This window comes from Simochromis diagramma, unplaced genomic scaffold (genome assembly GCF_900408965.1).
Source record: "Simochromis diagramma unplaced genomic scaffold, fSimDia1.1 OVJJ01000293.1, whole genome shotgun sequence".
In the NCBI taxonomy this organism is placed as follows: Eukaryota; Metazoa; Chordata; class Actinopteri; order Cichliformes; family Cichlidae; genus Simochromis; species Simochromis diagramma.
Window position 1 is genome coordinate 14927937 of NW_024386801.1, and position 16024 is coordinate 14943960.

The following is a 16024-nucleotide window of genomic DNA, read 5'->3' on the forward strand; positions in this document are numbered from 1 at the left end:
ATTGCCCCTTAATGTATCTCCCCCCCGAACTGCAGTGCAAGATTTTCTCCTGCGGTATACAGCGAGCTGCTCACAGCACCGTGCCGCCAACGCCGCAGCTTTGCGATCCTCTCTCCCTTTTTTTTTATTTCGCTCATTTTCCATCTCAGGCTCCCCTCACTACCCCATTTCAAGAATTCTTTTCTTTAAAAACCTGATTTTGTATCGTGCTTTACTGACACAGTTTGGATGGAGATGGGCACAGTGAGGTTCTAGGATTTTTCTTCTTCTTCCTCTCCTTCTTCTTCTTCTTTTTTTTGCTGGTACAATGTAAAGTTGCCACATGACACCCACTGGCGCGCTGCTGTTGGGTGATTTTACTCGAGGATAAGACGCATTCAAGACGTTTTCAAGATCAAACCACGGTAAGCCTCGAAACTTATGTAACACTTTCTGGTTAGATTATTTTTATTCATAGGTAGATTTTTTGGTGGTGGTGGTGTTGGGGGTGCTGGAGTGTTTTCACTCTAATGCTTTTGCACATTTCCCCCGCACTTGGGCTGCAGGGTGCTTACATGTACAAATAGTAATAACAGCTAATGTTATGCGTCATAATTCAGGCTGTTGTGAGTGGCGTAGGACAAATCACTGTTGTTCTTCTGTAAGAAAGAGATCCTGCGTTTCTTTGTCAGCGTTTTACAGAAATATTTTGCAACTACATGAAAATGCCAGTGGATTTTGTTTTTAATAGGAATTTTAAGCCAGGGTAGAAAATAACTGCCGCATCATATCACCACCAGAAAGTCACTATTAAGTTGTAGAGGGAGCTTTAAAGTGGTCATATTTGACACATTTTACAGAAATTCTCCACCACATGTGTTTCCTTACACGTTAAATGTTGGATAACTGCACTCAATGCACACCGAGAGACATAAATAAATAAATAAATAAACTGCAGAAAATGCTGATACAGCAAATATCTTGGGCTGTTTGATCCCATTATTTCCTCCCTCCCTCTCTCTCTCTTTCTATCTCTGCCTTTCTTCCTCTCTCCTGGTGACAGAGGCAGCAGCAACAATAGCTGCAGATGCACCGGAGAGGAGCAATGGTCAAGCCAGCAAGAACCACAGTGGAGCCGCACTGAGGCAAAGCAGCCAGCCCCCCCCCCTAGTATCTGGGGACGTCTCCAACAGTTTCAGGGGTGCGGGGAGCTGAGGAGTGGAAAATTTCCTCCCAATCCTGAATGCCTGCTCAGCCAGACTAACCAACAACTCAGCACAATTCCTCCCCCTCTTTTAATCACCTCCTCGTCCCAAAATGACCGTAGTAGCGGGCGATAATATGGACGAGACCTCAGCTGTCCCTGGCCACCCTCAGGACACCTACCCCCCTGACCACACTGACCACGAGTGCTGCGAGAGGGTGGTTATCAACATAGCCGGTCTTCGTTTTGAGACGCAGCTGAAAACGCTCTCCCAGTTTCCGGAGACGTTGTTGGGCAACCCGAAAAAGAGGATGCGGTACTTTGATCCTCTGAGAAATGAGTACTTCTTCGACAGAAACCGTCCAAGCTTCGATGCCATCCTTTATTACTATCAGTCTGGGGGGAGGCTGAGAAGACCGGTGAATGTCCCCTTGGATATGTTCTCAGAAGAAATCAAATTTTACGAGCTGGGAGTAGAGGCGATGGAGAAGTTTCGTGAGGATGAGGGCTTCATCAGGGAGGAAGAGCGTCCTTTACCCGAGAAGGAGTTCCAGCGTCAGATTTGGCTCCTCTTCGAGCACCCAGAAAGCTCGGGCCCTGCCAGGGGAATTGCCATAGTGTCCGTGATGGTGATCCTGATTTCAATAGTTATATTTTGTTTAGAGACTTTACCACAACTGAAAGAGGATCCAGCAGGCCGAATAGAGAGAGTGGGGAACATTACAATTTATTATAAGCCCGACATCCTTACTGACCCCTTCTTCATCATCGAGACTCTCTGTATAATCTGGTTCTCCTTTGAGTTGATAGTACGCTTCCTAGCATGCCCGAGCAAACCGGCCTTCTTCAAGAACATGATGAACACGATTGACATAGTGGCCATCATCCCTTACTTCATTACACTTGGCACTGAGCTGGCTGAAGACCCAGAAAACGAGGGGGTGGGAGAGCAGGCAACATCTCTGGCCATACTCAGGGTGATCCGTCTGGTCAGGGTGTTTAGGATCTTCAAGCTGTCACGACACTCTAAAGGACTCCAGATTTTGGGACAGACCCTCAAGGCCAGCATGCGAGAGCTAGGACTGCTGATCTTCTTTCTGTTCATTGGAGTCATCTTGTTCTCCAGTGCTGTCTACTTTGCTGAGGCAGAGGAGCAAGATTCGCACTTTGGCAGCATCCCGGATGCATTTTGGTGGGCTGTTGTGTCCATGACAACTGTGGGCTATGGGGACATGGTCCCGGTCACTATAGGAGGCAAGATTGTTGGATCTCTGTGCGCCATCGCTGGAGTGTTGACAATCGCTCTCCCAGTGCCTGTCATCGTGTCCAACTTCAACTACTTCTACCACAGGGAAACTGAGGGAGAAGAGCAAGCCCAGCTGCTCAACGTCAGCACTCCCAACATCCCGTCTGAAACCAACTCCAGCCGCCGTAGTTCGTCTACCGTCAGCAAATCAGAGTACATGGAGATTGATGGAGACATAAACAATAGCATCGATAACTTTAGGGAGGCAAACCTCAGAACTGGCAATTGCACTATAGCCAACCAGAACTGTGTAAACAAAAGCAAGCTGCTTACCGATGTTTAGACACTAGCTAGGAATTTTAGTCTCTCTACGAGACTGTTATAGATGGAGTAGACCGTAAGTTAGGAATGCTTCATTTACCTCCCCAAAGCACTCTATGGCATTAGGCCTGCAATTATGCTCAGCTATACCGAAAGGAAGCAGAAAAAAAACAAAACAAAGCTGTTAGAGTACATGACAGGTAGAAAGAATTATTATTCTGATACTACAAATATATAGTCACATCAGAGAGAAGACATTGATCATTACACACACACCAGGCTCCCTCGAGGACCCAGAGCACACACCGTCTTCTCAGACCACAGTGTGATAATTAAAATCTTATATGCATGGAGTACAGATAGCATTTCAGCAAGTTGCACAACCCACCAGAAATGACTGCAGACATGCAAGCATCTGCGGCCAAATGGTAAGCGCCAAAAAAAGTTAGGAGACCTCCCCCCACCCGCCACCCACACACACCCTCCCTCCATTCCCCGTTCTCTCCGCAAAGGATCTTCTACTCGGCAAAGCACCTTATAGGAGGAAGACTGATCTCTCTTGTTTGGATATAAACAGACGGCGATCTACTTGCTTCACAGACATCTGCAATGCTGCTGTTTCATTTTTGTTTAGTTTCATTTTTTTCCTCAGCAGTTGCTGTAATTGTGTCATCACCAAGTGATTCAATGCCATGCCCTTTAGACGCGACACAGCACAATGAGAACGTGAGCTTCACATGAGCATGATTAGAGACTTTCCATTTTGATATCGGCATGCACAAGACATATCTCACAACACCGGAAAGGATGTTCTTTTGGATAGCTGCCTCCATTCCCTCCTACAACCCCCCACCCTGCCCCTCTTCCATTCTGTTTTCACACCGAGTGCACTGGATGAGTTTTTGGTTCGAAAATGCAAATCATTTAGAAGTATAGAAATTGAATGTTAAATCTTAAGGGAACAGTACATAAATGAGATCATAGCATGAAAAAAAAGTAACCTGCATTATGGTCTGTCAACTAAGGTACTTTTGTATCCTGGTATATTTAATGCATGACGTGAGTATACAGCTTGTTGCTAAATCTTGGCACTTTGTGGTGCCCTATTGTCAGGAAAACTAAGGAAATCAAATTCTGGATGTTTCTGAATTGTGGTCAAATATATCCGAACCTACCTTCAGGATGCAGAGTTTATCATTTAAGAGTAGGCAAAGAAACTGAATAAATATTATCAAAAAAGCATATAATCCTAATAAGCACCGATTACTGTATTAGTCAGTAGTGCACTGCATGGACCTTCTTTTTTGACAACAGAACAGATTAAAGTCATGCTTCTGTCTCCATCTCCAATTTAGGTCATGCTGGTTTTGAATCCACCGAGAAGGATATTTATCAGAAATATATTCTGACTTTAGTTGCTAGTGCCTTTCCCCCTTTCATCAACAGGACCAGTGAAAGTGCCTCTGTGTTCAGCGGTGTTTGTGTGGTTGAGCAGAGCTGGTCCACCTTCTGTCTTAGTGTTGAAACCGTGTTTGCTATGATGCTATGATGCCAGGTGAGCAGGTGATTTGGGTCAATATAATAGGAAAAGAAAACAGATCCATGCTGTCATGCACAAACCCGATTTTATGCTGTCATGCACTTATTTATACCCTTGAGCAGCAATGTATTGTACTCTGCATGTTTACCACTCCACTTCAAAAGGGAATATCCATTGTTTTTTTTTCCATGCTTTTCTTTGTGCACCATGCATCCTTTCAAGGTCTCTACCTCAGTGAGGTCATTGCAAACACACTGCAGAGCTGCAAGCTTCGACGCAGGGTTTCCTATACCATAATGCAAAATGGAACCTTAAGTGTAAACTGCAGTCATGCAATATTGAATGTGAGAGTCCCAAAGCATAGCCTTTACACAAGCACTTAGGGTAAATAGTGTACCACAATCCTGCTCCTTTTTTTCACTCAAAGCTACGCACAATCAGAACGCGTTTGTAGTTTGTAGAGATTGCCTGACTCTCCTAATGGGATGAGGTCGACTTTTTAATGTGTCCGTTTCTTTGAAACAGTGCCATGTCAAGTTACCGTAGTGTCACAGGAAAATTAGCGAATGTGTTTAAAAAAGGCAGAGAAGTTGAATCTAGTTTTAAAAGCTGTCACACTGAAATTTTTGGGCAATGTGATGCACAGCAAAGTGAAGCCCATCTCTTTGCACAGTTGTTTTATTCTGCTGCGTAAGTCCTTATTTTTCTTTACTAGTGAGATTTTCCTTTCTTTTTGCCTGTGCTTGTTCATTCGTCGTGCATCGTTTCTCAGCATATTGTTCCAGACAAGCAGACTGCAGATAGAGTAGAACAAAATGTACTTGAAATTCTCCAGCTACTGTACATCAACCTACACTCAGTATTGAGAATAATTTCTCTGAATGATAGCTAGATTTTATACTGTACTGTATGCTATTGTTATTTTTGTTTTGCCTTGTTTCCTTTTACATTTAGCACACTCCTGACAGTATCCTGTAAAAAGAAAACACTGCAGTGCTACTTGAATGTCAGAGTTGTTTGGCTATTCTTTGCGGTGCTAGTACACGACTACCGTTCTTGTTTTGCTCCCTTAACACGTTTCCTGCGGCTGAAGCGAGCCTTCCTGAATCATTTTGGAAAAGATGATTTTCTTCTCAGTAATTTATCTTCCTCTCTGTTATGTTGTTGGTGGCTGGTTGAGTAGTTTGCGGCACTGTCCGTCATTTCATTTGGGACTGATCTCTGTACTGTACTGATGAAGTGTGTCCACCTCAGGCACGGCAAATGTCAGTAAATGCAAAAAAAAAAAATAAAAATTAGAACGATATCACTCTATCTAGGATTTCTCGTAAAGAATACAAAAAATATAGCAATTTCTTACATGCAGCTACCCAGAAATCATTGAAGGATTGCATGAAACGCCAACACGAGGGGATGAAGATACAAGTGATTGCCCTCACATTTACATTACTGTCACTACTCCTGCTTTGAGGGCATGTGTGAATGGTGCTACACATTCAAATACCCAACTGAAACATGCATTCTTAACAGCAATAGAATAAGAGTTAACCTGTTCCTTAAAAGCTTTTTGTAAAAATGGGAACACAACTTTGAATGTCAGAAAAACACTTGACAGATACAACAGGGCTGCTTATGTACCAACCTCTTGTCTTTCGTTCTGAGATTTTTGCAAAGGTCAGAGGGGTCAGCTGTAGAGGCTGACATTTTCTTGTGAGAAATCCAAATGTAGGCTTTGCAGCAGTGGCCGTTCCCACTGAGCTCCCCGGTCGGACTGAAGTTTCGCTGCGAGGAACAAAGCCGCCCGAAGGGTTCAGTCAGACTTATAGCAGAGTCCCAAAGGAAGAGCCTAGAGCACACTTACAGAGAATCAGCTGTTAGAGAGAAAGACAGAGAAGGTGCCTAAATTATTTTACATCCTCATTTGTTTAGCTTCCTGTCAGATGCTATGCTTCTGCAAACAAACATGAGTGAGAAGATCTTTAAAAAAAAACATTTAATTAAGAAAAAAATATCACAAAATGTCATGAGAATAACATGCAGTTTAGCTACAGTAAGATAAAGTAACCAATATATACTACAATTATATATGAGAAACAATTTTAAAGTGTGTTCCTAGTTTCCTTTGTTTTGTTTGACTTGTGGTGGCACCGTAACATGAATGATTTAGGAAGAACATGCCTTATACTGGAATATCAAAACAAAATGTTCCTCCAAGTAAGCCATGATAATGAAACTACTGTATTATGACCACGTGCTTTACACTAGATGATATGGACAAGAAGTGTACAAACTATATATATTTAAAAAAAAAAAAAAGTTTGTCTTTTTGGTTCCAAGAAGATGATGAAAAAAAAACCACATGATTCATTCAAAATCACCACGTTCACATTTTTTTTTTTCCAAATCTCTACTGCTAAAATGTATCTCTACAGAAATCTACTAATTGCAAAAAACTGCATGATTGATGGAAGAATGCATGAGCTTTGCCTTTCAAACTGTGGATCAACTATAATACAGTTGCATCATTTAAAAGAAAAAAAAACAAAAGAAAGAAAACCCTTGCTTTCATCTGCACCAAGGCTTCCTGTAAGGCCCTGTTCAGAACTTGTCGTGTCCTTTGCTGGATTTCTTAAAAGCACTTTAGCGCTGACCTCATCACTGAGACGGCGTTTGTCAGCGTCTGTGCGTGATGTTCAGGTTGTGCTTGCGAGGCTCTGAATGTGAGCAAGGACGTCAAGGGCTAGTTTCTTAGACTTTATCTCCACTGTAGGACTGAAATCCTCTCTCGAACGACATTTCGCCCCCTCTGGTCTCAGTCTAAACTGTAACGACACAGCGTTGTGGGAAACGTGTCCAGCTTGTCTAAACAGGGCCTGTGCCACACACCCTCCTCTGTACTTCACTGGTTTAAAGGCATTCTTGTTTATTAAAAGTCTCAATGTTGGACTGCTTTTTTCCATTTCTTTTTGCCTGCTTATAAAGAGGCACTGAACATGACTGAATGTTGCGATGTTGTGTATCTCACTTGCCAAAGGTGACAATACTGGGAGAAGTTCTTGTTTGTATGAGAATGGCTACGAGTTTGTCTTTTCTGTCAGGACTGTACATTTATTCACCGATGGGGAAGGACCTGTTTTTTTGTTGGGTTTTTTTGGAGCAAAGCGCCTAAAGGACTGTTGAACTCGTCTCCTCTTCTTTTCATCCAGTGAGCGAGCCAAACTCAAATTGTGTTTGTCCAATCCAGCCGCCATTGTCATGTTGTGTTTACCAAGGGTTATGCTACAATGTGTTCAGTTTGTCGGATGACGACAAAGGCATGGTCTGTGATCTATGCAAGGGTTACTTGTTTTTTTCTTATATCACTTATGATTTCATCTGACATTAACTTCAATAAATTTTTAAGGATCAGATGGTGTATGCTCATTTCAGCTTGGGAATGGGGGCGTATATCTGCAGGGTGGACGAGCTTATTCATAAAAGACTTCACTTTACCGTGTGGCTCTAACAGCACAACTTGAGGTCTCCATTTAAATACCTTCACTACTACTGGATCCTATCACTGAAGCCATTAACAGTGATTCATGGGGGCAAGGTAATGGGTCTACACTAATCCTCCTATCCCAGGAGGGGGGCGGCTTACCTCTGTCATCACCTCCGAGTTGTTACACATGTCAGACACCTGAAGTGCTTCACTCTGAGCCACCTTTTCATTATCTATCAATTTCCTAGCTCTATAAAATGACAGAATATAAAGAAAAGTGTACACCAGTATGTCCTGAAGCCACAAAGCAACATGCTCAAACCGCTAATTTTGTCAGAGTGAAAGTCTAAAACCCCTGCTCTACAATTACTATCAAAATATTTGCTGGCCTGTTATCAGTGTTGCGGTTTTGCTCTCCATAAATTATCGCATTTTCACCATACTCTAAAACATCTTGATTTTGTGAGTGTCTGACAGAATCCGGTCACAGAGCAGTCAAAGAAAGTTAAAGAAGTGGGTGCAGTTTTTTTGAATGTAAAAAAAAAAAGAAGCTTTATTCCCACTCCTGTCCTCTGACGGTGCGGCGTTTAACACCTACAGCAGAGAGCCATCCTGGTGAATGCTGCAGCTTGTCTACCGCTGTCCACCTGACTCTGCCCATCTCACTTTCCCTGCTTTTTGTTTGCCGTACGGTGACCTGAACAGAAGCGAGCCTCTTCTCCCTTCCTCTGCATTGCCCTCAGGAAATGCAGCACTCCTCACTCTGCAGGCAGCAGCAGTAAGGGTGGGGTGAGTTGGCGCTGGTCCTGCTCTTCTTGCACATAGACTCTCTCACTCTCTCTGCTGGTAAGCCCCGCTGGACTGGAATAACAGAAGGCAGCGTGCAAAAGAGGGGCTCGGTAACAGCAGAGGATTTCACACCACTCTTGTTAGTTTTCTACTCTCTGTTACATGCATTTAAACCAACACAGGCATCCCAAGATTTTTTGTCTTTCTTTTTTCTTCCCCTGTCTCCTTTACCTATTTGCAGTGTAGCTTTTCTGTTTTCAGTCTTTAGCATCCAGTTTTTATTTTCATTTGAATACTTCCGTAACTAAATTGTTGGCCATTTATATCTGGTATGAATAAATAAATACTTGACTACTCTGACATTGTTTTGTTTCTTTCTCAGCAATCAAAGACTGATCCAAAATAACAGTGCAGTGAGTTCATCATTAATAAAGTTAAGGAAAATGACTGTTGATCCCACAGAAAGAGTCAATTCAAAGCTGTTTAGTCAGCTAAATATCGCCTTACTTTACAATTCTGCATTTGAATTCAAAGGAGTGTTGCATTGCTACAGCTTAACCATGGGACCAAACTGATTGGCTGTTAATAAAGTCATAATTATTATTTATTATTATTTAATGAGTCACTGGTATTTAAGTTAAGTAATTAATATTTTCAGTTTTTGAGCACACTGGAGGCACAAATCTGCTTTTACAGTTCAGGATAACACAGTAAACAAGATCTTGATGAATTCCAAATTATAAACTGTTCTCCTCTGACCTCTGACATCATTTAAGTAGAGAACTGCCTTTTTCTCTAAACTCCAGAAATGGTTGTGTGGGAAAATCCCAGTACATCTACCGTTTCTGAAATACTCAGTGTAACCTGTCTGGGACAAACAAACACACCAAGTTCAAAGTCACGTGAATCACCTTTCTGCCCCCATTCTGATGCTGAGTTTGAACTTGACCAGGTCGTTTTGACCATGACTACATCCCTGTGATTGAATCTCTATGATTGTAACCTTTAACCTCTCGTGTTTTGCTTTTTCTTTAGCTATAACGATTCAGTTCAGTTCAATTGTATTTATATGTACAGCCTCAAATTACAACAAATCACAACAACATGTGGACATCCAGAAGTCCAAAACAGCAAATGATGCACTATAAATTTCTACACCAGTCTTACCTTTATATAAGAATAGATTTTGTTATTTTGTTGTTATTTTGTTGTTATTTTTTTTGTTTGATGCTTTTATTTTGGTTTGGATTGTGAATGGAGTAGGGTGAGGGTTTGTGTGCTGTCTGCACCTCTGTGACTATGTTGGCCTCTATTTTTCTGTAACAAAACCCATAAATAATTTATCTTTAAAAAACAAACAAGAGTAAATTGTCCATTTGTCCTGATCTATTTTTAGCTAAGATTTCGTAATCTAGTGAATATTTAAAGCAGGACGAAGGTGTATTTATGGCAGCAAACATGATTTGTAAAAACACTGTGGCACAAAGAAAAGAGACTACACATTGACTAACACACATGTTAGTGTGTGGGCTGTGTGTTAGGGTACTTGTTTACAATAGGAAACAAATATCTCCAAGGCCTATGAACCAAGGGTTGAATTTGAAGTATTTGCTTCTCTATCATACAACAGAGAAAGCATTATCGTTTCAGTTTGTCCGTTCTATTTATCAAAGCCTTCTAAATGTCGTTAACAGAAAAAAAAATAGAGTTGGTGTGTTAAGGTGTAGAGTGGAGAAGACCAGACTGCAGGACATCGTTGACTGAATATTAACCCAAAAACCATCCTTTATCATAATTGATGAAACACCTTAAACAAAATACAAAAAGTTCCATGAAGAAAAAACCCAATCGATGTGGGAGTGTCGTGTTGGAGGAAGAAAATGCTGAGTATGATCCAAAGAACAAAATCCCCACAGTAAAACAACACTGGGGCTGTGTTTCTGTTTAGGCTACAGGACAACTTCACTGCATTGAGGGACCAATGGATGGGACCATCTCCTGCAAAATACTGGAGAAGAGTTCCCTTCCCTCATCTAAAACACTCAAGATGGGTTGTGAATGCATGTTCCAGCATGGCAATGACCCAAAACATACCACCAAGGCAACAAAGGAGACTAAAGGAGAAGCACATTAAAGCCATGGAGTGGCTTAGCCAGTCTCCAGACCTCAGTCGTTTAGAAAATCTGTGGATTGAGCCGAAGCTTCAAGTTGCCCAGTGGCAGCTAAGAAATGTAAAGGATTCAGAGATTCTTTAAAAAGCAGTCGGACAAAATCCCTCCTGAGATGTGTGCAAACCTGGTGACCAACTGCAAGAAGCATCTTGCTTGTTAACAAGATCTTTTCCACCATGTACTAAGTCGTGTTTTGCTTAGGGATCAAAAACTTATTTCACTTTGTGAAAATGAGTCTATATTTTTCATGTAATGCATTGTTTCTGGATTCTTTTTAGCTGATATTCTGTGTCTCTGTCCATTAAAATAAAGCGTCCAGACAATTAATTTCTTTGGAAGTGAGCAAACTTACAAATTCTACAAGCGATCAAATTACTATTAGTAATTTCCCAACTGTATATTGACTAAGAATTTAAAACTCAAGAAACATGACATGGTCTCTAAAAGATCTCACCTTTGTTTCCACTTTGGCTTAAAAATGACAACCATCAGCATAAATCAACGCTCTCTGAATAGACACATTACAAACGCTAACTTAACACTAATCCATGCACCAGCTTCTCAAATGGGTGCTTAGTGAACCCCTGCTTTAGAAAGTTCACTTTACACACAGATGTTTGCTTGCAGTGCCATGTAGTAGAACAGATGTACCCAGGAAACATCCTCAGTGTAGCTGAAGCTGTGAGGGTTTAAGCCACTGTCCTGCTGAGCACAGTTAGAAGTGCTGTGGTGAAGCAGGCCTCAGCTGAGCTCAATGCATCCCTCCTCCTTCTCCCTGGAAGCTTTAGAGCAGCTCGCAACCACTTAAGCACGTCTCAGAGAATTAAACTTTATTAGTTAACTGTTAGACAAATGCGTGATCAAAAAGTTCTTACAGCTGGGCCTGCATGGAGATGTACTGTGGCTGCATGTACTCATTACCTCCTCTCTGTTATTCATTCTCCTTCTCTTACACACACACACACACACACACATACTCGCACACAATGGCTGGCCCATTCACCTGAGTCAGGCTTCTTGATATTCCCAGATTGATTTCTGTGAAGACAGACACTCATTCCACAGCCCTCGTACAAAAATACAATGCCATTCCTGTCGATGTCATCCAAAATGTTTCTCAAGGGCCTTTTCACTGAGACCCAGTCAGCTGTGTATGCACAGTATCGTATGATTTCTCTATATCAAATCTCAAGTGTCCTCTGGTGTTGAATTTATAGCTCCAAATCAGTGACAAGTCTGTGCACAGCAGCCCACGTCTAACAGCATCATACAGGTACTTCAATGTTAACAATGTGCAAAATAGCTGTGACAGCATTATTGGATCTCCCATGCTTGAGGCAAAGCCCTTGGGCCCAAAGTCCAAGCCCACCACCGTCTCTTACCACCACCACCCCCAGTCGCTGAGGCCTTCTCGCTGGCCCACTTCCTCTTTGCATTACCACCATCAGACCAAGCTGCTGACACACTTGTTTAATAATTAAGGGCATATCCATAATTTCCTCGTCCTTGTAGAAGTCCACAAATGGTCTCTGTGAAACTTAGTGCAGTTAAATGTATCTCTTTACTTTACTTCAGGCCACTGACAGCCCCACATTTCTGTGGTGATACAGAAGATCCAGTGAAGTTGGTGGCTCATATAGGGGAAAGTTCCCAAAGAAAAACTCCAAAATCAGCTGCTAATCTCACGACTTTACTCAGTTTCCATTATTCACTCATCGTGTTAACATATAGTTTGGCACCCCAAGGTGTTCCCAGGCCATCCTAAAGACACCACCTTGCCAGTGTGTCTCATAATTCCCAATACACAACTCATGTTTAAAATTATTTATTACAGTAGATAACTGCATTTAATTTGACATCAAGACAGACGTAATAGACATGGAAACTTGGGAGTGATGAGTAAATATCCCCTTGGAATCTACAGGTGGATGCATGAAAGAGGCATGTTATGTGTATATGTCTAAAAATGAATAAATTAGTTATTATTAGTCTTTAACAGTCTGTCTTTCATCCCTTCTCCCTCCCCTCACCCCCAACAGGTTGCAGAAAACACTCCATTTTTAAAAAACCAAAAAAAACCCAAAACAAAAGTGAATATTTGTTGCTTTTAGCACCTCAGAATTTGAGTATTAGCACTAAACACGAAGTAGAGCTGAGGCTTCATTAGTTTTCCAGGTCAAATAAGGTCTTCAAATGTCCCTCAGGGGAACTTGTCTGTAAGCAACATGTTGATAGAGTTCACTCTGACCCATAAAAGTAAATGTTGTGGTGTTGTTAAATGAAAATTCAGGGGATCATCAAAGTCATTTCTTACCTGGGAACAACAAAACCACTCAGTCCAATACCTGTAGTAGCTTTTCAGTTTGGACCAAAGTGGTGGACCAGCGTGCAGCTCAAAAAACATCAGTTTAAATACTTTTTGTTATGGACATTTTCTTTAAATCCTCTCAAGATTTGGTAGAATCCGTTATCAGTGCTCACAGTGTGAATATGTCCTTGTGGTATTGGGTGATGTGGATCTCATTTCACATGCTTCTCCTGCCCAGTGTGCAGCGTCAGCGTACTTGTCTGAGGGAGAAAATTCAAAACTTAACATCAACAAAACTGCCGCTGTGACCTTCCTGCTTCAATTACACCGCTGAACTCAAGAAGGCTGGCAAATACAAAACCACAAAAGGATATCACCATGTGAAGCACTGCTGAGATATACACAACCTGACAACCCTTTGGGCATGCTGAGTTGGGTCTGAGCCACCAGAAAAGGTCACTGCAATGCTGGAGATGATGTTTGGTAGATCATACAGACAGAAGTGCTGGATTATTTGTTGGCTCAATACACTCGGTTCAACTTTCTCATGGTGGTGACCAGTGTTGGTCAAGTTACTTGAAAAAAGTAATCAGTAACTAATTACTGATTACTTCCCCAAAAAAGTAATCCAGTTACTTTACTGATTACTTATTTTCAAAAGTAATTAATTACTTAGTTACTTAGTTACTTAGTTACTTTTTAAAAACACGATTTACAACCTGAAGAGGTGATAAAGCGATAGCTCTTTCAGCCCAATTCTACTTTTTCTGCATAATCTATCATACAAAATGTAATCAAATGGAAAAGTCTCTTTTTAAAACTTGTTTTATTAGTTTTAATCTTTTAACTTTATGCGTCAAGCAAAAATTTAATTATATGCAACATTCTCTGACTGGAAGAAATTTGTTTAATATTTAAACCTATTTTCTGCACATTCCAGCACATAAAATATTTTTTTTGTGTTTACACTCAGTCTTTCAAATAGATGCAAGTAAAACACAGCAGAAAATAAATAAAGTCAAAGACTAGCGGTCCTGTTGCTCTATTTTCACCTGTAAAGCAGGAGTAGGATAGGCAGAGGTTTACCCTGGTGCAGGTGTGCCGCAGCGGTCAGTGGAAGAATCCGCGAGTTTCTCTGTGAGTTTCCCATTACGTCGTAGCACACTCGGTGCTTGCTTCGAAGTTTAGGGGTTTTTTCGCAGTAAAAAGAAGTTTTCTTCCCACGCACAACGGACACTAATGTTTTTGTCACTTTTCATGGACTCAAACTCAAAGTAAGGTCAGTACTTCCACGCTTTAAACGCTGCACGCTCATACTCTCTCCCGCACTCGATATATTATCCATTGTTGATCTGCACACAGCTGTTGTCACCAACATCGCACGTGCTTACGTCACTGTCATGAGACATTCTCGCAAAAAATCACGGTTTTAGTAACGCAGTAACGCAGCGTTCCTACGGGAAAGTAACGGTAATCTAATTACCGTTTTTGCAATAGTAATCCCTTACTTTACTCGTTACTTGAAAAAAGTAATCAGATTACGCGTTACTGCCCATCTCTGGTGGTGACAAGAGAGCCAAAAGTCAGGACATCTACTTCACCTCTCCTTTATGAAAAAACGCTCTGAGTTCAGCTAAATTCTCAGTCTTAAGTCTCGAGTCAACTCTCATTTCTTTATATTTTGCCAGAAAAATGGGAAATAGTGGTTTATTGAACCAAAAGTGGTTTATTGAAACATGCATAAATATACATGGAAATACAGTATATAAGGCAAAAACAGAGTTTGTATGATTCTAACAAGCTTAAGTCAATCATTTGAATGACCACCTTTATTTTTCAACACAGCCAGAACCCTCTCTTATAATTTCTTTAAGTAGTCTTCAGGAATAGTTTTCCAGGCTTTTTGAAGGATATTCAAAGCTTTTCTTTGGATGCTTGCTGCCTTTTATTCTGTTGTCTGTCACTAGGATCTCACACTGCTTCAATAATGTTCAGGTTTGGGCCCTAGGGAGGCCAATTCATAACCGATAACATTTCATTGTTTGTTTTTCTATCCAGATATGCTTTTACTGGGTGTGTTTGTGATCATAGTCATGCAGAAAAATGAAGCTGCTGCCAATCTGACGCTTTCCAGACAGTATCGCATGATGGATCTTAATCTGATCTTACTTTTCTACATCTATAATTCCATAAATTATAGATACATCATCTTTGGGAAGATCTCCAACACCACTGACTGAAATGCAAGCCTACATATGAATGAATGATTTGACCCACAAATTTTAAAAATTGGATCCATAAGACCTGTGGCCATTGATTGTTATTCCAATTATTGTGTAATTTTGCATACCTTAGTTGTTGTTGTTGTTTGGGGGGGTTTTTTGTTTGTTTTTTTACAAACAGTACATGGATCAGCTGAAGGGCCAGATGCTTCTCTCTGGCCCTGTGTCAGAGCTTTCTGGGAGATTATCTCTATTTTTTAAGGAGATGACTTTCAGGTACTGCTCATCATTTCTTCAGATTCATTAACCATGCAGAGAAATACCAAAATATCAGCTAGTAGCTCTTTGGGAGTCCACTTGTGGATGCAAACATACTGTTTTACTGTTACATTTTCTATATTCAAGAAATAAGAAATAACATGTTTTTGTGACAGGCTGCCAGTACCAAAGTGCCCAAAGATTAAATTCAAAGTAGGTTCTTTGCTAAATTGTCTGCTTTGTGTAGACAGACTGGTCCAGCCTTTGAAAACTTTACTTGCTAATTAACTTTTGTAAACTCTGGGAAGCACAAGTAAGCTGTCTCTATGAGAGCAAAGTTTTAGAATGATATTGTACTGATACTGAGGTAACAAGGAACCAGTGAAGAGTATGGAAGAAATAAACCCCAGCACATAACTTCTTGTTTTTAAACTTTGTTTGTAATACAGATTAAAGCAGAAATGTAATTACTGCACTTGAAAGTGCTGGGTGGGAGGTTTTTTTG

General features: G+C 41.0%; 1 protein-coding gene across 1 annotated transcript; it reads left to right on the forward strand.

Annotated features, from left to right (window-relative positions):
• The first annotated feature begins 58 nt into the window (after positions 1–58).
• LOC120730022 (potassium voltage-gated channel subfamily A member 1-like) lies at positions 59–7698 on the forward strand. The gene is made up of 2 exons (XM_040026089.1): positions 59–404; positions 1043–7698. Exon 2 carries the CDS (start codon positions 1297–1299, stop codon positions 2770–2772), a length of 1476 nt encoding a protein of 491 aa, XP_039882023.1. The 5' UTR covers positions 59–404; positions 1043–1296; the 3' UTR covers positions 2773–7698.
• The last annotated feature ends 8326 nt before the right edge of the window (positions 7699–16024 follow it).